Source organism: Hyperolius riggenbachi, chromosome 2 (assembly GCF_040937935.1).
Source record: "Hyperolius riggenbachi isolate aHypRig1 chromosome 2, aHypRig1.pri, whole genome shotgun sequence".
Classification (NCBI taxonomy): domain Eukaryota; kingdom Metazoa; phylum Chordata; class Amphibia; order Anura; family Hyperoliidae; genus Hyperolius; species Hyperolius riggenbachi.
Window position 1 is genome coordinate 208337712 of NC_090647.1, and position 25610 is coordinate 208363321.

Consider the following 25610-nt stretch of genomic DNA (forward strand, 5'->3'; position numbering starts at 1 on the left):
ATGTTTTCATTATTGCTGGATAAGGAAGGAAGGAAGGAAGGAAGAAAGGGTCTAGAACTGCTTCCATGCTCTTAATACTAATGTACCGTACATATACAAGAACCAATCACAAGCAAGAGTGTAAAAAAGGAGCACAGAGTCCTGCTTGTACGAGTAGATTCTGAAGATTATTTCCCCCTTTTAGGTAGGGTAAAAATAAAAAGTACATATATAATGCTTTACAAAAAGGCTCAAACTACCGGCCATACAAAATTATTCCAATGGTTTCCTTTAAGTAATTTGTGTTGTGATTTTCCCACTGGACAAAAAAAAACCCAAAAATTCCTTGCTTTGTACAAGAGGTTTCAGGACAAACAGTTATATCTTTTTGCAAACTGTTCCCCAATATCTGCCTCTATGATGACTCTGGTCACATGTGCACAATAATTATTTGTGGGGAATCTGCACCTCCTGCACACAACCCCGACAGAATTCCAGGAGGAAACAACCAGTTGTGCCAGATTGTTTTCTTCTTTAATTCTTTTAACTACAGCAAGTACTGTCAAGAGATGGGGACATGCTGACCCCTCCTCCATCTGCCACAGGCATAAACGGATGTGGAGGTGTTGAATTGCCTAAATTCCTATCTTCCCCCTGTTGTCTACGGACAGTCATACGTACGAGCCTTTAGTCAGTCACAGATTAAGTGTCACCATTAATGATTGCGTCGCCCTTAATCGATCAGCAAAGGGGAATGGTTATGTTCAAACATGCTGTTCAGCTATAGCGGAGCAATATATTCTAAGTAGGTGTTCAGTCGGGTTGGCACTGATTGCCAGTCGTGGTCGAAGATTTAGGGGGGCCATCCAATATCCAACTGCAAATGCACAATGACTACTTAATCTCAGATAGCTGCATAAATCAGGGATTTAATCAGCTTGTGGGGGGTGGAGGAGGGGCTGGGTCATTAGATAACTGGCACATTCTATCCAAGTTCTAAAAATCAGGGGTTAGGAGCCTTAAAGAGGAACTGTAACGTGAAAAACGTCCCCTGGGGGGTACTCACCTCGGGTGGGGGAAGCCTCAGGATCCTAATGAGGCTTTCCACACCGTCCTCCATCCCTCGGGGGTCTCGCTGCAGCCCTCCGTACAGCGATGACGTCATTATTTACCTTCCCGGCTCCAGCGCAGGCGCTCTGACAGCTCCGAAGTAGGCGGAAATACCCGATCGCCGTCGGGTCCGCTCTACTGCGCCTGCGCAAGTCTCCGGCGCCTGCGCAGTAGAGCGGACCCGACTGAGATTGGGTATTTCAGTCTACTTCGGAGCCGACAGCAGCCACAGTGCCCCCCGCTGGAGCCTGCAACGGTAAATATTGAAGTCACAGTCGGGTCTGTCACCGGCTGTTTGGAGGGCTGCAGCGAGACCCCCGTGGGACAGAGGACGGCGTGGAAAGCCTCATTAGGATCCCGAGGCTTCCCCCACCCGAGGTGAGTACCCCCCAGGGGCGTTTAATGTTACAGAGTCTCTTTAATATATGCTGTGCAGCTGAGAACATAACACCCTGACAGAAAATAAAAGCTGAACAGGATACCTCTGTTTTTCTAACTGTAACATTCCAGTACTAGGTGATTCATAGCATAGGTGTGTTCTACTGAAGCCTGTGGCACAGTAGTGAACAGAGGCTGCAGTTTTCGTGTTTCAGAGTTGCTGCTTGTAGCTGTAGATCTGATCACAAACTGAGAAAGTTTAATCTGCAAATCCATCAATGATCTGTCTGTGCCCACAAAGGTCGGTAACAAGCAGTGGTAATGAGCACGGTATTACCAAGGCCTGTCAGCGACAGCAGGTGAAGTGTTAATGGTCACTGGCCATTGGCATTTCAGAACTCTAGACCTCATACAGACAACCACCTGGGGAAACACACTGTACACTTGTCTCTTTTGAAAGTGATCAGCACATTGGCAGAAAAAAATATTAAGGCTATGCAAGAAAAGCTTTGAAAATTACAGAAAGGAAAGAAAGAAAAATTCTTCCTGACTTGCCCAGCAAAGTTAAATTGCTTTTACTTTTAAACTTCAAGCCGTAGCCAAGCCACCATTTTTTTTTCTAATGCATACTATAATAAATATGCATTTATTAGCAAGGCATAAAGTTTTGTCCGTTGCATTTCTCTACTTTTCCCATTAAATATATTCAAAGTACCTGGCTGGCTGCATCCTTCGACTATTCCATCATCACTCACACATGGTAATCATAGAAGAACTTTGAGGGATTGCAACCAGTTACTACCTATGAGCACAGATCACCTGACCTCAACCAACCCCTCTTTCTCAGTTGAGAGATTAGCGCTTTGTGGTCAGCACTTCAGCTAAAGCAGTGTCCCAATGAGAATCGGCTGAGCTAAAGGTTGTTAATATCTTTGCTACGCTCTTTTAAATATTAAGAGTAAAATCTTGTATAGACATCGAATTTTGATTAGGCAATTTTGCCACTTCCATGTAATAGGAGAGCTCTGTCATTTTCCCTTTAAGTACTCTTTAACACGACAATTAAGTGGGTGTTCATGATTCCAGTACAGGGTCACTTTAACAGTATAACAAAGATCTGAGATGAAAAGAGAATTAAAGGGTATAGTAAAACTAATATGGATGTGCTAAAAAAAACTGTTTTTATGAAGGAACTGTGGTAGGAAACTATAGGAAATACCTACTTGTTTTTCTAAACATTTTGAACCTGTTCAGCAAGATCACACATTCCAGTCTGCAATCAAAATACTATAGATAGTCTTAAACTGCACTTTGACCAGCTTCTGAAAAAAAAACAAAGTGCAAAAGGACCAACATAGTTCTATTTCTTTCAAAATGCCAAACGCCGATTAGAAATGATCACAGTACACAAGACTGAAATCTAGATACAAGAGAGCGAACACGTGAATATTTATATTATAGGAGTAAGATGTTTAATCCAGTATAGTAACAGGTTACAATTCACATGTGCACAGGAAATTCCCAGTGGTCCGAAGGAACTGAATGAAAGTGACGGCTCTTCTTAACTTGGGATAAGCTCCTTCAAAACAAGTTCTGCACTGTCCCCATCGTCTTCTAATCTCGCTCGCATTGTCACTATTGTGTGTATAAAAATCTGCCATTCCCTTGTTGAAGAAATCCTTTCCACTGTTGTGTACTAGGCCTGAGAGGCAGATGGCATGCAATCATTAGCCTATTGTCAGCAGGAGTGCTGGGGTAGATTACTAGTGTGTCTTGCTTGTCATGGCAGGTGCATGGCCTTGAGGCTGCCATCTGCTGAGGAAGGAAGTGTTCTCCTGGAAGATGAGACTTACACACAAATGTAAACAACAACACTGAATCCTCCTCTGATTGGCAGCAATGTGCTATTTGTATAGGGCTAAGCAATTTTCAGTGTAAAAGTACAGAGATGTATTTACTGTGGCAATTGCTGTAACCGTGAAGCACCTCAACACGTACGCAAGCCAAAACAAGAATTACTCTAGGGCAAGTTGGAGTTTTTATATGTGTGGATAGCTTATCCCATTCATAATGGGAAGGAGAGAGAGGGAATTACAAGGGATACAAGAAAAAAATCAACATGATGCGATACATAATAGTGATTAGAAAATGAAGTTAATTATGTCTTGTTCATTTCTAATAGGGCTGATAACAGACAGGCTTGTTGTGGATGCCTGAACAGCTCAATGCAGCTTATCTACAAATGTATACATCATTTATGTCAATATGCTGCTCTTTGCCCTTCCATGACAGTAATATGCTGTAACCTAATCAGGATTGCACTAATGAAGAGGTGCTAAACAAAAAAATTGCATGCATCATATCCTATATTTCATATCAAGAGAAGTATCTAAGTGTCACACATGTGAAACCTTTACATGGGTCTTTTTCTCCACTGCATGCAGTCCAATATGATTTCCGGAAGGCATGCACTTTGGCCTATCAGGATGCTGGAATAAAAGAAATTGTAGTGCACCAATTCCATTGTGATTTGACTTTTTTTCCCCAAAAACACAAACGCTGTTCCTGCTGCACTTTTTTTTCTTCAGGGATTTTGTTAGGATTGTATTGTATAACCAAGCACCAGACATCAGCTATTGCTGAGTGATCGGATATACAATAACTGAGCACCAGTGCCCAAACGTTCTAGCCGCTAATGAAGACAACGTAAGGGGAGAGCTTGTTAGCCTCTATATTAGGTAAGGTAGTGGAAAAGGACACAGTAGGGTGGAGGGTAGACTCTGAGCAAACATGCAGCATGTTTCTGACAATATTGTCAGAACTGACTGACAACTGACTGAAGATTAGCAGCATGCTTGTTTCTGTATTCAGAAACCAGTGCAACCAAGTACATGAGGGGAGTTAGGCATTAGGAAGGGGTTTGTTAGAGGTCATGTTTAGGTTAGGTTTTTTTTTTTAGGTTTAAACAGAAATCAATCTGATTAGGGATGGAAAAAGCACAAAAACCCCCAGATGAAAGTACCGTCCCAAATCTAATGGTAGATTAACAGCATTTTACCAATATAAAAACTATTGGCCTCCGCCAGCGCTCAACAGAGCCTGTACTTCTATCATACAAATCCTGTCCTGTTTACCTTTAGAATAAATGTTGCCCATTGCAATCAACTGTATTCTGCAGACATCTCCTGTGCCTCCATTTCTCCACAGCAGGCCCAGTAAATACAGACAGGATTCTAACATTGTTCAACACACAGTAAAGTAGCTATCAGTACTTATTTTCAAATGTAAAAATATGTATCAAAATTGTGACCCTAAAATTGTAGGGCTCACATCTGTTCCTGTGTAATTCCCTGCATGACAAACAAGTACCTTTGCTCTCCCAATAAAACAGATTAGCTCGACTCATTCAGACATCCACTGACCTTGAATACATTTTTGGCACTGTGCACATGCTAAGCTTCAGCACACTTTAATCCTTGACTCACAGGCAAAGCTCGGGGTCTTTTGGGGGCACGGTCTTTCCTTGCCTTTATTAGAGCCATTTATAATCATCAAGGACATCATGATGAAAAAAGGTGTTAGTCAGATGTACACATTCTGTGGACTAAAATTATGACCTATTCAGCCTTAGCAATAAAACAAAAGAACGAAAAGAGCTGGCCATATGCCACACTGGAGTTTCCTGCATAACAGAATGGACATCTGTATGCGTTACTTATAGTGGAAACAGATTCCTAGGGTTCATTTTGTCACTAGAAGGTAGGAAATGAGGACAAGCTAATTGGTTGCTTTGTATAGTCATTTCTATTCAATTTGAATTGTGCCATCCTTTAGGGCCCGTTTCCACTAGTGCGGTGCGAATCGCTGGGATTCCACCGCTGACAAAATCGCATGCGGATGCGATTCCGCATGCGATTTTTGCCGCGATTTTGCATGCGATTTCGCATAGGCAGGCTATCAGCGATTTTAACCATGTCACTGCCTGGCTCAATGTACATTAGTTTTAGTGCGAATTCGCACGCGAAATCGCGGCAAAAAACGCATGTGCGATTTCCCCTATTAAATACATTGCCTGCGAATCGCCTGCATTCCACACGCAGGCGAATTCTGCAGGCCCTACCGTGCAGAAAAATCCTGCACAGAAAAACGCACCAAAAAACTGACAAGTGGAAACAGTCTCATCCACTTGTATTGGTTATGCGAATCCGCATGCAGACAACGCATGCGGATTCGCTGTAGTGGAAACGGGCCCTTACAGTACACTTATTATAGTTTAAACTGCATACATTCCTTCCATGTACATAATACTGCACTTGTATACTATGTGACATTTCCAACCCACTGTGGGATGGTTTACTATATGGGGAATGACTCTATGCATCCACCAGGCTGAATGATCAGAAATACTGCAGCTGGCAGCTAGGTGACATGCAGGCAGCTTGTGTCCTCTGCTTGTATTACATGGTGTTAAACATACTGCAGAATGACTAGACTAATGAACAGGTAGAAAGTCACTGGCATTCTTTTAGCAGACTTTGCTGTGCTGTATGTAAAGTTGTGAGAATGGAGGCAGATCAGCAGTATCTTGCCATGTTGTGTGTATAGTAAAGAAAGTGGTTTGTCCTATTGTTACCTCCTAGCTTCTCCCACCTTGCTTTAAAACGTTTTGCTAGCTGTTTTGACCTGCCTACATTCCTTTAAGTCAGTTTACAGCAGGCATTTGTCAATGCTGGGGGAAAAAGTTATGAATCATAAATTCCAGCTTCAAGTTCTCATGGTTGGGAAAAAACAGCCCAACAACATTCTTGCCATTATGCAGCTCTGCATTTTTAGAAATAGCGCGGGATAGAAAGAAACACAGCAATTTTCCGAAGGTTAGAATATGTAAGCCATCATTTGGCATCCACGCTGCAACAACAAAACAGTCGCAGGCTTACTGTAAATAAACATTCCCCAAAGTTAAACACTGATGGGTGTATTTAATAACTGAAGGCTATTGTCTGCAGTAACACATAGCAACCAAATCCATGCACGTCTAGCCCTAAAGTCCAACTCCGGACATAATAGTTTGCTAGCCCTGTGTAGGTCCTGGCAGATTTCTCTTATTTTTAAACTGTGTATAAGCTACTGCAAGCCACTTTTAAAGAGAGCCCGAGGTAGGATCATGATCCAGGTGGCTGAGCTGATCAGGTAACCTCCAAAACCGCTGTTCCACTTTACTCTTGTGACCTCTGGGTCACGATGCTGGAATAAGCGATTCATTCTCTCATTCACAGTGTGCAGGAAGGCAAGGTAGCGGCAGGAGGCACGGACAAGGAGAGAGCTGCCCAGAGGCAGCTCTGGAAACTCTGCAGGAACACCCCTAGCAGGCATTTTAAACAGGGAATTCCTCTACCCTATGTTTTACCTCTGAGAGAGCGACAAATATTGACAGAGAACGGCAGTGTCGAGACACAGAGGCATGTCATGTCCCATCTTCCCCCCAAAAACCCACCTCGGGTTCTCTTTAAATACCTAAACAGTACCCTGAGATGATCAAGGAAATAACCTTTTTCTGCAAATAGCATGCAGCTTGGAAATGACCAATCAAAATCTAAAGCAACTGAATTAGATTTGCATCCAAGTTGATCATCAGTTGCAGAATAGTATACTGGTTAAGAGCTCCACCTCCAACAAAGGAGACTAGTTAGGCCGGGATTCAATTAATTAAGGAGTCCTTGGGCAAGACGCTGCAGGGTGGCTTACAGAGTACGGCCTGAGTGGCTGCAGCTCTCAAGCACCTTGAGTCCAATAGGAAAAAAGCCTTATACAAATGTTAGCATTATTATTATTCTCCCTCACCAGCTGACTCTTAGAGCAGCAGGCTATAATTGTTGGGCACCGCTTTGTCGGCTTTTAGCAGGCTGAAGACAGACATGACAGTTATGGCACCATTTATTTGGGTAGCTATATATACGGATCCAGTGAAAAATGGCACGGGATAAATAATGGCGCACAGAGACGCTGATAAAGTTATTTAAAACCACTATTTAGCGTTTTATTCACCCCTCCTGTCTGTCCCACCATAGAGCCAGCAGACTTTGCAGGATGATCGGCTCAGTCAAGTGCCTGCAGCAGCGATGACTACAGAGGCAGGACTGTGTGCTGAGAGCCCATATCTATGTCTATGTCTAGGAGTTGAGCTTTAGGCAGGGGTCACACTTGGTAAAAATTGCAGGCATTTTGCTGCAATTTGAAAAAACGCAAGTAAAACTTTCCTATGGAGCCGCTGTGTTTTCAGGAGCCATCTGCAAGTCTGCATGGCATTGAAAAAGATACAACCTGCACTACTTTTCCACAAATTTTACTAGCTACTATAAAAAATAAATAAAAAGTTTGTGTTCAAACATACATATTGTGTGGCAAAACGCCTGTGAGGAATAGTCTGCAGTTCTTGCGCGCACACACACACACACAAAATCAGGCCTCTTTTACACAGAAGGCAGAAGGGCGTGGATCCACAGCTTATCAGCTGCTCCTGTGCACCTGCTGGACGCTTGCTAGTGCTTGGCACTGGCAGGGCAGAGGTGGTCCTCGCATTGTATCATATCTGAATGCAGCTGTACTCAGACGCAACATGATGCATTTTTTTTTTTGCTGCCTGGTAACCACTGGGGGCTTAAATACCTTGCCATTAGGCAGCATTCAATTTCAGCTGCAAGGCAGACTGATCTACCCTACAAGCAAGCACTTCAGCCTCTCAAGTGAAACAGGCCTAAAAGGCTTATGCTTCCAGTACAGGCTGGTTATAATACAGTAAGAAAGTGCGAGTAACTCTCAGAAAATGTATTTACTCTTTTTCCTCCCTGAAGCCATGTATATACAGCAAACAACATATGACTGTGTTAACTGTATACAATCCCCCAGCAACCAAACGATTTTGCTTCTTTGCAAACAGTTAGCAATCACTATAAGTTCTAGAAGTAAACTAAAAAATGGGTTAAAAAAAATAATAATAATAAAAAGCCCTCATATCCAATTTCAATATCAAATATTTGGGTTATTGTTATGCATGGGATGAGTATCAATATCGGTCTCCCCTGGCAAGCACATTTAACTATAGCAAATTGCCACCAATTCAGACTAAACTTTTGTCATTTGCCTGGACTGAAGGCAGACCACCAATGGATCTCAATGCACTGTGCTGTTCACTTGTGAGATCAGATTTCCACCGCCAACCATTTTGCCTTAAACGCTGGAGCCACCAATGTCACAATAGTAGTTTTTCCTTTTATGAAGGACTACTTCACAGATGACGTTAATAAGTACATCATCTAACATTCCGCTGCGCCTTTGTTGTGCTTAAATATTTCAAAATCTCCTTGTGATCTTTAAGTATACCGTACATACAATAAAAAGGTAAACATATCAAATATCTTCCAAATGTTAGATAGATAATATAAATGCAATCCTCTTTTGCTACCTTGAAAGTAATCAGAGGCAATCCTCAAACTACGCAAGCACTTCCTGCGCCTTAAGCAACAACTGTTCCAGGTTCACTTTAGAACAAACACGCCATTCAGAACATTGTCCTGTAATCTATTTTTAACTTAAAGGTCCCGGATCACACATAAATATGTTCAAACTTTCAGCTGTGGATTTGCACCAGACTTATAAAACAAACAACAGAATGGAGGATGATTTTCTAGGTCGATTCCCAAAGTATTTGCAGCAGCCCCTTAGCAGCAGGAACATTCTTCTCTCCTGTAAAGTATGGAGTTTCTCTGCTATTTTACCTCACAATCTATACAATAATGGTACGATAGACGCTGCAGTTATTTATGCATGTTAAAATCTTATTAAAATCAATGGGCAGCGTGTGGCAGTGACTTTTTTTTTTTTTAGCACTGCCAAATGTTTGCAGCAAATGGAAAATTTACTGCAAACATTTGACAGTAATTTTCCATTATAGCCTTTACTGATATTGTACAATGTCTTAATCTAAGCCTACTCTCACACAGGGTTAGGCATCGGTAGAAGTAGGGTTGAGGGTTAGGCATCGGTAGAGGGAGGGTTCTAACTCTAACCCTACTTCTAACGATCCCTAACCCATAGACCTCCCTCTACCGATGCCTAACCGTAAGACCTCCCTCTATTGATGCTTAACCCTAAGACCCCCCCCCCATGACGCCTAATACTTAACCACCCCTCTTAACCTACCCCTCTGCCTCAATTTTCAGAAAAGGGACATGTAGGCGCACCACAAAACGCGGCTTTTACAATGGGTGCCTATGGCAGTGCCCTTTTTTCTTCAGGGGTTCCTGCGTCCTTTTCCAGTTCCGTTGTGTAGATGCACATCTGCAGTACATGGAGCAAAACCACATTCTGAACACAGTGCATCCATTTACTCCATAGCTGTAGAGCATACATGATTTTCTGACTAGCACACAGAAGCTTCTAGTTTCCCCAGAAATCCCTTTAAAGTTGCAGAAGCAAACATGGCTATGTCTGACTGTTGTACAGCCACAGGAGTATAAGCTCCATTTAATCAGGCATTGATCAAAGTGCTTCAATGTCATGTAATAAGTCCTTTCTTCATGTGCCACATAAAGACAGAATTACTGGCATGTCCAAGTGCTTAACTCAACATGAAAGCACATTTAGAGATATCACTAAATGAAAAATACTAACAAACAATTACCGTACACTAGATTGGCCGCAATGACTGAAAATATACTGAGAACATAGCAGCTTAGATGTCTAAAAATCATGTTAGGCCTCTTCACTTTCAGCTGCTGGTTTCTTAGCTAACTGAACAAGCTGAGGTTTTCATGTGTTAATTCATTCGCCTTCTTTTAATACAATGAGAAAGACAGTGGAAAATGGGAACACCATGTACAAGGTGGAATCAAGACAATAGTCTAGTTCAAAGGGAATATTTGTGTCTGATACTAGACGGAAAGCAGACACCTGAAACATCCTGCTGTGACAGGACGGAACAAGCTAAACCAGAATGGGTAAGTTATCATTGCTGCTGATCTTCTTAACTTGTGTAAAAAGGAACTAGGGGGTCGATTCATTATTGTTACCTCACTGTAACAGCACAAGTTAAATGCCGTTCCATGCGCTATTAAAGCAGGCCGACTTAATTATCGCTCATGCGCGCTAGTGGCAGCGTAATGTGTGTACCTAAGCAACGGCCGAAGCTTTCATTAGCCGAGAAGCCGGGAGTAATTAATGTAGTAGCGGCTGCGCTAGTGAAACATTGCTGTATATATAAATATATTTCATTCATCTTTTGCTTACACATCATGAACTTTTCCTTTTAAACAGAACCACCATATGCAAAAGACTAATAGGAAATAGGGGATAAACCTAATTGCTAATATTACGGCTAATAATTGTACTGAGTAGTTGCAATCTAACAATAAATGAAGTGCATTTGGCATTACCGAGTTCTATTTCAAAAGAAAAAAGGTGGTAGTCTCCATTCTCATTAACCATTGACAATTCATGGGGGTTTTGCCATTAAGGGCCTCAAGGTTAATCAAGGTCACACCAGCTGGGACCCTTTGTGTGGGCTATGAATTGGGACAGCCATTTATGATTGCAGCAGAAAGCTTTTGGTCCAGCATACAAACCAAAAGGGTATTTTTCTTCAGGTATGGAGCAAGAAGACAACAACTGCTCAACTTACCCAAAGGCTCTATAAATAGCAAGATAGAGATTCTGAAGGAGGGACCATTATTAACTGGCATTAAATACACAAAAGGGGACTTCCTATGTCATAAATGGAAGTGGAAAATCCCTGTGATTTTTATGTCAGCTATGTGTAGGTTTAATGATGTTCACATATCTGCCTTGTTATGGATTGCATTAGCCCAACATGCTGACTATAGCAGAAATTGGTGCGTACCACAGCAATTGATCAGGCAAAAAAATACTGCACATTCTAAAGTGCAACATTGCTATTATGTTACACTGCATTATAAGGTCCGCACTGTCCAATGTGTGTGGTGTAAATCCAGCATTTTCCTTAGTTACAGGCTAGAGTTCACAGAGGTCAGTTGCATAACGCAAGCGTTATGATGACTGAACTGCAATGGAGACTGGACATCTATTTTTATAAAAAAAGCCTACAAGCAGCAAGTTAGAATAATGTGATCAGTTACAACACAGCACTGTGAACAGGTCCACAGAATTATATGGGCAGTGAGTTGACATGCAGAAATATTCTGCAACACAAATGTTCACTGTGAACAAGGCCACAGTTGTGATTTATATTATTAGTTTCTTAAGGATAGGTTCACAGCACAGATAAAACGCAAAGTAGCCAATAATGTGGTTGCGGTGGCATGCGATTCAACGGAGGCATAAGAATAAAAAATTGCATCATAGATGTGCGCCATTTGTGTTGCCCATTTGAGAGTATAAAGCGCCGCCTTTTTAAAAACAGATGTGCGCATGTGCAATGCCTATAATGTAGTGCAACGCAACACAAAAATTCAAACACACCAGCGTTACCATAGACTAACATTAAGTGCGCCAACGCACATATATGCATAAACGCAGAGCAGGAACTGCGTTATTTTTACGTACCCTGTTGACGCGCATCGCACCACATGCACTGTGGACGTCACATTAACTTTTCATTGCTGTGCAATTTTCTCAGTTAAAAAAAAACAAAAAAAAACTCAGGCTGCGTTCACAGTGCTCAGTTACGTTGCAACATACCAAAGGAGTGAAAAAGAGTTGGCCACATGATACTGCATCACGTGCCATTATCCAAAGACAAAAAAAAAGTGTAAGATTGTATTTTATTTGGTGGACTTTCCATTTATTTGTCTAGCATATCCCATGAATTTTCACTACGACCACAAGCTACTGGCAAAGAATATCTTTACTGCTTCATACAGCTGCACAAAATTTCTTCCACATCACATTCAAAGTTATATACCAGTGTGTGTGTAAGTGTGTGAGTGTCTCAGATGTTTTCTCCAAACACTGACGTGGCCCTTTCTAAAGAATGCACTGCCTGGATTTAGTCTCAATAGAAAGGTGCTATATAAGGGCATGTTGTTGTCCTAGCCTGTTTAACATCGTATCAAAATACCAATCTCGTTCTCAGCGCCTAGAGAGGCAAAGGATGTGAGATTATGCTGCCCAGTACATAACGTTACAGCAAAGGATCTCAATGAAATCTTTTAATAGGCTGAAATCCAGCAAGCGCAAGGAACGGAGGAGACATTTCTTGGAAAAATGTATTACGAAGCTTTATTATGCTAGGCTTCTTGCACAGCCATTTACATACACTACATTTTCATCACCTGACACAATCGGTTGTGATCACCTCTGTATCCAGGTATTGGCTTTGCTTTCTGAGCATGTCATGCACCAGTCTATTCTAGGTAGGAGTACATTTATACAATACATGTGCTCATTTTTAACATATATATTTATACACACACACACACACACACACACACACACACACACACGTTCCAACATACTTTTCATAAAGAGGTTTACTGTGAGACTATTTGTATATACTATGTAGCACAACACATTTGCAGGTCCCTTTGAAAAAAGGAGTAGTACCCAATTCACAAGAGAATCATACACGAGGAAAAAGAAAAAATAATGAACCCCCAACCTCATTCAATGCCAATCTTTGACACGCTGGTCTTCAACAGCAGAACAGGCAGAGCCCAATAGCAGGCGCTACACAGTGACAAATGAAAAAAACAACAACATTTCTTTGGAGGAGAAAGAACACATTCATAAACCTCTCAAACATGGTAACAGTAAACAATCTTAATTATACCATTGCTGCAGAACACTACACTAAAGAGCTATTCACAGTTTTCTCCCAATGGCTGTAGCTGGATGTGCCATCATAGTGGAAATATTTTGCCTATTTAACCTTTCCCTTACAGAAATAAGGATTACACAGCACATCTAGGGCTTGTATATGTACTTAATGAAACAAGCTTAGCACACATTCAGGCTTGTGTAACAAGGCCTGTAGGACATGCAAAAACCCATAGTAACTAGATTTTGGTTTACCGTAGCAGGATTAGGGGCCCGGTAACGGTCCGTTTAGCAGACCATAACAAAACCGATCTTAACAGATGTGAATCTTAATCAACAGGATCCATTCACATTGCTCAGTTTCGCAGGTCCCGCAAATTTGCGGAGGGAGGGATTTTTCTGGGATCGACGGTCCCATCACATTAACAGAACAGAGGGTCACGGATTCAGTTTTTCATACATACAGTGTGAACTGGCCCTAAAGGTGGATTGCAAAAATCTTCAAATTAGGCCACCTTCCATAGGTAATACTAAAAAATTGGTTAATGCTTAAATGCAGCAGCAACTACAGTGGTCAAATGCCCAGTGCTCACCTCTTCTGCCTGGCTCTGGCAGGCAGTCTTGAGCATGATCAAGGCTGAATAACAGTTCTGGCAACGTCCACCCCAAGGAGGAATCATAGAACGGTGTATGTGACAGCAAAGTAATACACAGTGCTACGGTACCTATCCAGCCAAGTACTTTAAATATATTTACCACAAAAAGTACACTTTCCCCCACTTTCCCCCTGTGCAGCTGAGATTAACTCTTTGTAGCCAGCACAACAGGGACAGCTCAAGAGATCTCCCCATCTCTGGGTAAAGAAGCATTTAACTTATTCCACACTCTACTCAATGTCCTAATAAAGGGTTCAATAAAGAGAAAAATACATTTCTTACTGAAGGCAAGGAAGGGTAATGAAAAATAAGCAGGGTTTTTATAAAGAAAATGGGGGTGATGTGGGAAGTATTACATGTTTTATTACAAATTGAGCTGGAAAAGAAATGGGCAGAGTACAAGACTGCCGAGCTCCAGTGCGGGACACAAAGTGTTCATGACTGTCAGCAGAGGTAGGTGGAGTCAGAGGGTGCCGTAACGAGGGAATGGTTAGGTTTCAGTTAACACTTTTTACAGTTTTACTGTTATTTGGCCCACATGCAGAAAGGGCATTGGTGGCACAAATTAGGATTAAATAAATAAGGATGCAACCTTCAGCGTTTAGTTGTGGCACCCACCCTCAATCACGTACACAAGTATGGGCTGTGGCAGAATTTCAGCAGTGAACTAAGAAGTGTGCGATTAGGATAGCGACTAAATGCCTGGTTTAACTGTCTTATAACTACTAACAGATGGCTTGCAAACTGCTATGTCTAGTTTTCCAGATGTTTACAAAACAGGCAGTGTAACTTAGCCTAAGGCCTCTTTGACATTATGCCAGTGGTTCACATTTAATCTTAACGTAACGCACAGCATTTCCATTGCTGCGCAGTTGCCATTCATGTGATGCATCCACTGTCTTCAAGAATGCATGCAGAAAAGGACACAAGAAAGTTCCTTTTTAAAACAATGGATGCCTTCTGCAGTCTTCTGTATGACACGGTTATTGGACCCCAAGTATCATGGCAACTACTGCAACCTTACTGCTTAAACATTCTTTTCAGAAATTTGTCACAGCAAACATAAGGGACTACCACAAGTCTTTGGTAGGTCTTCAAAGCTCAGTGCAATTTGCCTTCTGAAAACAGAAGGTATTTGTGATAATTCAGCCTTAAGTGAGCAATTGTGGTTACTCACAATGCATCCCTACTGAATATGCAAATCATCTCCAGGGTTCTCAGAATTTTTTCCAGCCGGGTGGCATGAAATAGTAGCCGGGTGGCATGAAAAAGTAGCCGGGTGAGGCAATATGAAAAATGCAGGGCTGGAGCTTCTGTGCGCAACTCTGCTTATAGCATAGGAGGAGGTGAGCCGTTGACAGCCGGGTGCTCATCAAAACGAGCAGGGTGGAGCGCCCGGGTAAAAGAGCCTGGGGAGAACACTGATCTCTTTCTGTGCCTGAGTCATGTCAACTCAACATGCAGACAGCCTGTTTCGGTCTTTTGGTCCTCCTCAGTGCATGGCACTTAAAGCTGAATTATCACAAATACCTTCTGTTTTAAGAAGGAAAATTACCCTGAGCGCTGCTTTTTTTAATAGGAGGAGCTTTTTAGTCTCTTTTAGTCCCTTATACTTTCCTAGTGGCTCTGGGTCACCCCAAGCTGCTTGGGTATTCTGTGTAGGTCTTCAATGCCATACTGATCATCCGGGTCAAGTTCTGACCTGCATGCTTGCTCCAATAAAGTGCTCAATGAAGTAAAAGCTATAGGATAAACATGACAGCTTCTAAGTAATGTCAGCAGTAGTAGCACCCAGATTTCTGTCAGGTTCATTTACAAGGATCCCTTTACAAACTTCCTCCAACTACTACATCCACAGTTTACCCAGCCAACTGTGATTGTAAAGTAATTAAAAATGCAACCATGCATTAAGTGGCAGCTTATACGCGAACATTTTCTTTTTTAATTTATACTCCGAAAAATAGGATCATTTTTCTTTTTTAAACATCTATAGATCCAAGAGATGCAAAAATGAACATGTGGTATTATAAGAAACCCGGAGACAGTTCTGCAAAGCTGGCTGACACACACTTCCCTTACTAACAGCAGCAGGAATGCTGAGACAGGCAAAAGCTTTATATGTCAATAAGAAATGATAGCAAAAGTGACTGACCCCTTTATCCATATGGCAGTGAATGACAAGGGAATGGTGGGGGAGGGCTCTGCACTCATGTGCTGGTTAAAGGTTAAAAGAATTCAAGGCTTTGAAGTTTCAGTAAGCAGGGACATGGGTGCTTGCTAATATTTATGTAGAAAGGAAGAAGTGAAGCTAAACAGTATCCATACTGTCTCAACCTCCAAATACCAGAGGACAATATCACACCAAACAGTAAAATGCCTATGGAATCCAACAGTCACTTCAATGCTGTCCAGCTACTTCACAATTTCATTACAACAGCAAATTTCAGCTTTCACAAAATGAGAGTTACTAAATAGATAAAACAAAACAGTGGACTGGTTGCTATTTGCCAGCTGCCTTATAAGCAAAAGTGTCCTAGAAAATCACCATTAACAAGCCTGACATTTTAGCAACTGCAATCAAATCAATGGGTCAACTCACTGCTGGATAAATTCCTATTGTTGTTGGCATGGTTTAGTTACACTCAACAAATAGAACATAACAAGAGCGCCTGATTTCAGAAAGAGTCAGTTATTCTGAACAAATGTGCCTGATGCCCTGAAAGCCAACCAAAATTGAAATGTGATCAAAAGTTGAAACCTTCAGGGAAGGATATCGGTCAATACTAAAAATATCAGAGGCAAAAAAAAAAAGGGAGCAATCCCCAACAAGTTGCGGAACATTAGGTTGAAATGCTAAAATGATCACCAGGAAGTGCATAACTAGCCACACGGGAGTACTTTGAATTGAGAGATTGTCTTCATTCGATATGAATGACAAACACAGATTATCGTCTGAACCGATGTGACAGATCAGTCTACATGGACGATAATCTCTGTCATTCTTAAAGGGAAGATCCAAGCAAAAAAAAAAAAAATGAGATTCACTTACCTGGGGCTTCTACCAGCCCCATGCAGCCATCCTGTGCCCTTGTAGTCACTCACTGCTGCTCCAGTCCCCCGCTGGCAGCTTTCTGACCTCGGAGGTCAGGGCCAAATTGCGTACATTTTTACACATTCCCGCTAGTGCAGGAACATTAACACATACATTTTTACGCGTTAGTGGTGAAACACGTAAATTTTTGTTCCTGCACTAGCTGGAATGCGTAAAAATGTATGCAATGTGGCCCTGACCTCCGAGGTCAGAAAGCTGCCAGTGGGGGACTGGAGCAGCAGTGAGTGACTATGAGGGCACAGGATGGCTACATGGGGCTGGTAGAAGCCCCAGGTAAGTGAATCTCATTTTTTTTTTTGCTTGAACCTTCCCTTTAAAGGACAAATGAGGTGAAAAGCCATATTTCTTTTAAACTATGCACATTGCCTGGCTGCCCTGTTGATCCACTTCCTCTAATACCTTTAGCCATAGACCCCGAACAAGCATGCATATCAGATGTTTCTGACAAAATCAGCTGCATGCTTGCTACAGGTGTGTGATTCAGAAACTACTAACCAGAAAGATCAGCAGGACTGTCAGGCAACTGGTATTGTTTAAAAGGAAACCAATATGGCAGCCACCATAGCCCTCTCACTTCAGTTGTCCTTTAACTGTTGGTAGAACAATGCACTCAAACATTCATGCCTTTTAAAATCTGTTGTGCCTGATTTGTAAGTGACCTAAGGAAACACCTATACCCATTGCATTGTCAGCTGAGAGTCTAGCGTATGTACGAACCTTAAAGGGCAACTGTAATGAGGGATATGGAGGCTGCCATATTTATTTCTGTTTAAACAATACCATTTGCTTGGCTAACCTGCTGATCCTCTGCCTTTATGACTTTTAGCTGATCCTCTGCCTCTAATACTTTTAACCATAGACCCTGAACAAGCATGCAGCAAATCAGGCGTTCAATATTATTGTCAGATCTGATAAGATTAGCTGCATGCTTGTTTCTGGTGTGATTCAGTCACTACTACAGCCAAAAAGATCTTTGGGGCTGCCAGGCAACTGGTATTGTTCAAAAAGAAATAAATATGGCAGCCTATATATACTTCACACTTCAGCTGTCTTTTAACTTGCCTAAGCTGCTAAAATAAACAGCGATAACAGCTGATGCTGTTGATTATTTCTACAATTTTTGCAAATATCAGCTATTACCTACTACTTTACTGACTCTAGATCACCCTTTTCCTGTTTATATTAATCCCTTTACCTCTATGATCATTGGTCAGTTTAATGGACCAATAGGACACCCTTAAAGGAGATTCTAATATGCTTTTGTTGGGGTTCCCATACAGGTCACTACAGAGGCAGTGTGAACAGAAAAGTAAGCCCAAACATAATGCATCTTTGAATTTGCTAGCAGGGCCTTACATTGGTCCACTGATCTGACCAATAAGAATACTCTCAAGGGGGATTCTTATTGGTCTAGGTAAATGGACTTTTGCAGCATCTTGGCAGGGTATCAAAAGCAAACCTGCTCAGCAGGAGTACACAGTAACAATACTCACCTTATCCAACTGCTGGGGAGGAACTGTGTTTCTTGTTTTTTTTTCTCTTCTTCTATGGCCAGGCAAAGTACTAATTGCCATGCACCTTTTTGCCTAACTAGATTGTGTAAGTACGGATTTGCTTTCAACAATCACTAATGCTTAACATAAGCAATGAGCATAAATGAATCAGGGTCCAAAAGTGGCTGGATTAGCACATGATCATAGGTCCATCGGTACCCTATGATGTGCTTTTTCTAACAAATGTTAATACATCAACTAGTACAATCAGACATGAATAGAACAAATCACAGGACTGTATTACGATGGCCATACACTAATTGATTTTTCCTGTCGATTTCTGGATTTGATAGAAATTGATCAACATGCCGGCCCGATCATAAGATTGATTTTCATCCAAAATCGATTGAACTCAACGGCCCATGGCATTGCACGGCAGCCAGCATTGCAGCACTACAATTGGATATGATTTTTAATACATTTCATACAGAACTCTATTAAAAATCTATGTGCAATGTGCGGAAGGATGCAATCAGACGATAGATCCCCCTAGGATCAGATTATGACCCAAGAGGGATCTATCTTATGGCCACATCGAGTAGTGCATATCTTAAGTCTATGGCAAGCTATGGTCCAGCTGATGCAAACTTGAAAAGACAATGCCTTCCTGATCAACAGTCTGATGTCCTTTAACAAGGCTTGAAAGGCACCCTAAACAGGCGTCAATCTTTTCAGCTTATGTGACAATTTTACACCTGTACTTATCCAATATTCACCACAATGCAATGCACTTCACTGAATGATCATCTCAGTTTATCCATACTATGCGCTAATTTTCCAAGACAGGTGCAAAGAATATTGGAGCAAGTGTGAAGCAGTCGCCAAGGGCAGCCACTCAGCATTCATGCAACACTTTTGCTCCAAGTTTCTTTCCAACTTTCTTGATATAACAAGCCATAAGTATCACAGCGAATACATTTCAAAGCTAGACATTGAACTTACAGAGCAGTAAGTGGAAACAATGTGTGTAATATATTGCTCTATGCAAATAATTATATATTTATATAGCACTAGGGATGGTCAATGAGATGTAAATAATTGTGAGTTAATACAGGATTAAGCAAATGCATGCAACTTACAAAAAAAAAAAAAAAAAATAACCAATCAAATCCTCTCTAGGCAGATCTGTACTGTACTTTGCACTGCAATACAAAGTTATGGTCAGTGATACATAGGAATGGTCAATGAGATGCAGATAATTTCATGTTGATGCAGGATTATTCCCCTTTTTTGTATGCAAATTTATTCAGCTTGAAAATGGACCAATTGAATTTTACCTCAAAAGGATTTGATTGGTTTATTTTCAAGCTGCATTAATTTACATAATACTGCATCAACTCAAAATTATTTGCATTTCATTGACCATCCCTAGTGATACACTGCCACATCCCACCCATTATTCTGCTCCCATAGATTGGGGTAAAATGAACAACCATTTCTGATCTATATTAGATTATATAAAAAAAAAATAATTATAATTTTTTTCTTTTATCACATGTAATCTATTAAAATTACTGAACTGCATGAAAACATTACAGAGCTACACCACTGAATACATTTTAGAAAAGCGGCTAGAATGTCCCAATTGTACATGACAAAAGTCTCACTTGCTTTGCATCTCTATGCAAAATGTCTTATGAGATTACAGGAGCAAATTTTAGCACTGGTTTGTAATATGAAAACATGCTCACCTCTAACAGTGGCGGCACCCTTCATCCTATGTCCCAGGAAGTCAATGCTTGGATAGGAGCCAATGTTCAGACTGGCAAGTCCAAGAGCAGGTAAGTGTCCTCTGGAAGAGGCTTGTGATAGCAGCATCAGGTTTTGATTTTCAGGTGACAAGTCAATGGCAATATAGTTAAGTCCATTCTGGAATCCAGCTGAGGTTTCCCTGCACATGGGACTACCACATTCACCAGCTTCCAATGTCTCTCCAGGCCTCAGAGACACATTCTCCACTGAAGCCGAGCTGTGTCTCTTAGGACTATGTGCAAAGGAAGGGGATACAGGAGTCACTTGAGTGGTGGATGAAAAAGTTTCTGAACTGTGGCGCCGACGTCCGCCTTGTGGATCTGCACGGATGACTTTGGCACCCCTGTCAGGATCCGGAGGAGGACTGTGTAGACTAAAGGCCCCATTCATCTGATCCATGAGCAAAGTCAGGCGCTGCACACCAGAAACACTGCTTTCTTTAGGTAATTTTGCAGCTGTAGAGGGAGATCCTATGGCTGAAGATGGTTGAGGTGAAGTCTTCCTTGGACTCATTTCAGTATAGTCTGAATTTGGGCATAAACTAGATGAGACTTTCGGTTTTGGTGAAGGAGGTCCAAATTCCAAGTTCATATAATCTGAAATTGGGGAGGGTTGAGGATTAGACCCAGAAGACGTGGAAGATGGGCTGCCTGCAGCAGACAGTGGTGCAGAGTTGGATTGGGCTGGTTGAGGAGGCAAAGATAAGGAATTTTGTGATCTTGTCTCTCCAAAGTATATGTGAATATATTCCCCACCAGGAGGGCTTGATGGTTCTGGAGGATACTCACTCATACTAGGAAGAGTGCGAAGTGCAAGGCGAGAAGGTCTAATGGCTCGACCATGAGGAGAAGACGAAGCTGGAGACCTCATCAAGACATAGGGCTCTGCATCTGCTGGACTATTATGCTGAGGGGTTGTTGAATTATTCTGGCAACAACAGTTTTTAGGCTGCATGAAAAAATAATCAGGGGGAGTGAAGGACAATGGCTCTGCTGGGGAAAGTTTATGTTGTACAGGTACTGGCTTTGCTTTTGACCCACACCACATTGGCATATAGCCATCTGGTGAATCTTCCTGAGAATCACCACTGGGGCAAGTACGTGGCTGTAGAATTTGCTGGGGGGCAGACACACTTGCTGGACTCATGGGAACATAATCTGTGGAAGAGGAAAGAGTAGCTGCCCCATGGTTCATCGGCATATAACCATCATCTTCATGACGCCCAATTACTACATCCGCATAGTCTTCTGGATAAGGATGGCTTGTTTTCGGAGATGATGACAGGGGATTATGATTACCTTTATATGTTGCACGTATCAGGGTTGACTCATCTAGGGAAGCAGAGGAAAGCTGAGGAGTTGTAACCTTCTGTCTTCCTGGGGTAGTTAAGGAGTAAGTTCTCTTCCTGGGGCACTTTTCTATTGCTGAACATTCCAAGCGTCGGGCAAGGCAAAGGCAACCACTAGGAAAAGATTTATCCATTGACATGTACCCATTCATGTCAACTGTATGTGGTGGTGTACCGGACACTGAATCTGGTGTACCACTTCGGCAGCTAAGATATGCTCGTGCCAAGTCTCCTGGACTAGAACTGTACTCATCCAAGGACATAAAACCTGGATCACTAGGAGAGCCAGATGCTGATGCACTACAGCTGGAAGGACGAAGAGGGATAATAGGATCAGATGCAGAGCCGTGGCCACTACTTCCAGAAGAGAAACTGACAGGACTGGCAGCACATGGAGAATGCGGAACTGGCATTGACATGGACCTACTATGCTGAAGGGGACCTGGAGCTGGAAAAAGCTTTCCATTTCGGCCACCTAAACTCAATGTGTGGGAACGACTAAGTGATGCACGGAGAATACTCGGACTTAAAGGACTGCTTAAAACTGTTTTGTTGCTAAAATTATCTCCTTCACTTGCAGTCCGGAGACGTGAAGACTGGTTGCCAGGGACACTTGAAGATGGGGCAAAGTCAGTGCGGGTTCTCCTGGTCAGCCCTGTCTGGCTTGGAGGCAACTGAGTATGATGCCGTCTTCCTGGGACACTGATGGGATTGGAACTAGAAGACTGGCTTTTGCTTCGAGGCCTAAATTCTGCTAACTCCTTCATAGCCCTCATGGCCTCTAGAACAGTCTCATGAATGCTCTGGGCTACAACAGTATCATCAACCTGCATCCAGATCTCACCAGGCCCAGTGGAAGAGGAGCGGCCCACCTCCACAAAAAAGTAATTGTCTGAATGACCACAACGTCTAATATTCATTAACTGAAGAGTAACTGAAGGAGTGTCACTATTCAGGCGCACAAAGCTGATACTTCGCGCAGATAAGCATAGTCGATGCACACCAATCAAACTTTTATTCTGGCCAAGACCTCTCGGTTTCATGTTGACTTGCCAAACCTCCCTGTACACAGCACTGGCTGGGGTTACTAGTCCATAATTTGGATCCTCAACCATTGCCAAGTGACTGCTACAGCTAGAGCTGCAGCTTGCAGTTCCTGAGCAGCAGCATCCTCCTGTGCCTGTACATCCATTTCTGTCTCTCTCTTCTCTGCCAGTGCCAAGTAGCTCTGTTAGAGCCCGATACCAGCTCTCCTGTTCCTGCTCACTCTCTGCTGCCACTGCAAAGTATTCATCACGGGTGTACAGGGCAATCAAATACTTGTTTTTAGCATCGGCCCGTTTGTTGATATTAAGACAGCTGTCCAGAGGAATCACCCTTTTGGCTGCTGCAGACTTGCTCCTCCACTTCTTCTCGCTCTCATAGTACTCAAGCCTGGCTGCAGGGCACCCCTCACCGGGCTCTTTCAACACAAAAAAGCGCTTGTGGCCGTGCTTTTGCTTGCGTAGATAGCCACATTTTTTTACACTGCTGCTGTTGTTGTTGTTGTTGTGGTTCAGATTAGAGCCAGCAGGGAGAACTGGCTGCCCTGGAGTGGGAGGGCTGGCCATCCTCTTTTCACCTCTACACTCCTGCCCCAACCACTGCTTGGCAAGAGTTGCAAGGACAACAAATAATGTATTTGTAGTTTTCCAGGAGCTTTAGGTTGACCTTCAAGAAAAAGAAGAAAAAATACATTAGTAAGCTGTACCAAGATACTGCCTGTATGTATGGGTTTTTTTTAAGCACAGGTGATAGCATATATGTATACATATATATATATATATATATATATATAATACCGGTGTATATAAAATGACAGAGTAAGGAGAAATTAATAAAATACAACTTATGAATTAACATGTTTAGGGAGGACAGGGCATGGTTGCAGTAGTGATGCTGCAGTTAATATGACGTACATAGTATATAAACATTCCACTCAATGGAATAACTGCAATCACATGTAAACAGAGACTATGCTAAGCATCTTATACAAGGTGGAGAAAAGCAGAAGCGGCAAACCTTAAAGTGAGAAGCCGGGGCCAGATAGCAGCCCCTAGAAAGACGTCGCGTAAGTCAGCGGCGTTGGTTGAAGCGGCTCACTCCTCCTCATAGCCGGCGAGTGCGGAGACATAGGCGGCTGCTGCCAGTCTGCTCCTCAGCTGCACCCCTGTCACCGCACAACACTAAATAGCACATCTCATCCACTGACTGAACTAAGGAAGCAAAACAACATGTGACGTACCAAGTTACCGACGCGGGGAGAAAAAAAAAGCTATATTCACACACACATACGAGGGGAGGAGCGGAGGCGGGCTCACGGCTGGGGGCGAGACTGTCTATCAGGCTGCGTCTCACACTGGGATGGATTACAGGACGACGCCATATAGGAGGGAATGGGGCTGTTCTGCTTTGCTGGATGGGAAACCCCTCCCTCAGTCTACCTTCAGCTGCAGCTCTCCTCTCACCCGCCCCCATCTCACAGTCAGAGCTGTCAAATGTCTGCCCAGCCTTACCTACGCTGTTACTGTCCCCCTTTACCAGGGTTCCCCAATGGGGGTCGATTCACTGCAGGACATGGATAGTATGGGACATGCCTTGGCACAGTTGGGCGTTGTGGTATCGGGCATTGGTAGTCGCAGCGGAATGCTGACAGGATGCCCACACGGCATGCAGTTTAGTCAGGTGACGCCGTATTCTAGGCAATGCAGAGTGACCACCTTACTGCAGCAGTCCCGGAATGTGTCGCCTGCTTATTAGAGGCCAGACAGACACGCTTTCCCCTTAACCCCCTGTGTGCGTCTGACGGCCACATCCCAGGCTGCAGCTGCATTGAGCCAGTGAGGAGAGATGGGTGAGGGGTGGAGACAGATGGAAGGGCTGCTGCTAGCTAGCTGGCACTATGCAGTGATACATGGAAGCTGGAGGGACTGCTGCTTGCTGGCACTGTGCAGTGATAGATGGAAGCTGGAGGAACTGCTGCTGATACTGAAGGGAAAGATGGTAGCTGGAGGGACTGCTGCTAACTGATACTGAAGGGAAAGATGGAGGCTGGAGGGACTGACACTGAAGGAATAGATGGAGGCTGGAGGGACTGACACTGAAGGGATAGATGGAGGCTGGAGGGACTGACATTGAAGGGATAGATGGAGGCTGGAGGGACTGACACTGAAGGATAGATGGAGGCTGGAGGGACTGACATTGAAGGGATAGATGGAGGCTGGAGGGACTGACACTGAAGGGATAGATGGAGGCTGGAGGGACTGACACTGAAGGGATAGATGGAGGCTGGAGGGACTGACACTGAAGGGATAGATGGAGGCTGGAGGGACTGACATTGAAGGGATAGATGGAGGCTGGAGGGACTGACACTGAAGGGATAGATGGAGGCTGGAGGGACTGCTGCTAACGGATACTGAAGGGATAGATGGTAGCTGGAGGGACTGACACTGAAGGTATAGATGGTAGCTGGAGGGACTGCTACTAACTGACACTGAAGGGATAGATGGAGGCTGGAGGGACTGCTACTAAGGGCCTGAGCCCACTGATGCAGTGGTTCCACTTTTCAGTCACATATCAATGTTAAGGTGCCCATACATTAGAAGATTATGGGCAGATTCGACCAAGAGACAAATTTATCTCTAATCGAATCTGATTAGAGATAAATGTGTCTCTTATCGAATCCGCCCATACACTACAGGCCAATTCCCATCCAATTTCAGCATGAAACATCAGGGAATCGGCTGAGCCGCCGCGTCTGCCCCGCCGCTGCCGCCGCAATGTGTAAATGTATGCAGTGTGTGTGCATTTGTACATTACCTGTCCGGTCTCGGCCTACATGCGTTGACCGTCCATCTCGCCGGGTAACTGATGACAGACGCTATGCGCCGCCG

The 25610-nt window shown here is 43.0% G+C and overlaps 1 protein-coding gene across 1 annotated transcript in view; it reads right to left on the reverse strand.

Moving 5' to 3' along the window:
* The window catches only part of IRS2 (insulin receptor substrate 2), a 37175-nt gene extending 13164 nt beyond the window's left edge, over window positions 1–24011 (reverse strand). The window contains exons 1-2 of the mRNA XM_068268034.1: window positions 23740–24011; window positions 20270–23388 (exon numbers count right to left, since the gene is read on the reverse strand). Of these exons, the coding sequence (XP_068124135.1) occupies window positions 20270–23288 (3019 nt within the window). The 5' untranslated portion in view covers window positions 23289–23388; window positions 23740–24011. The remainder of the gene's footprint in view (window positions 1–20269; window positions 23389–23739) is intronic.
* Between the last annotated feature and the right edge of the window lie 1599 nt (window positions 24012–25610).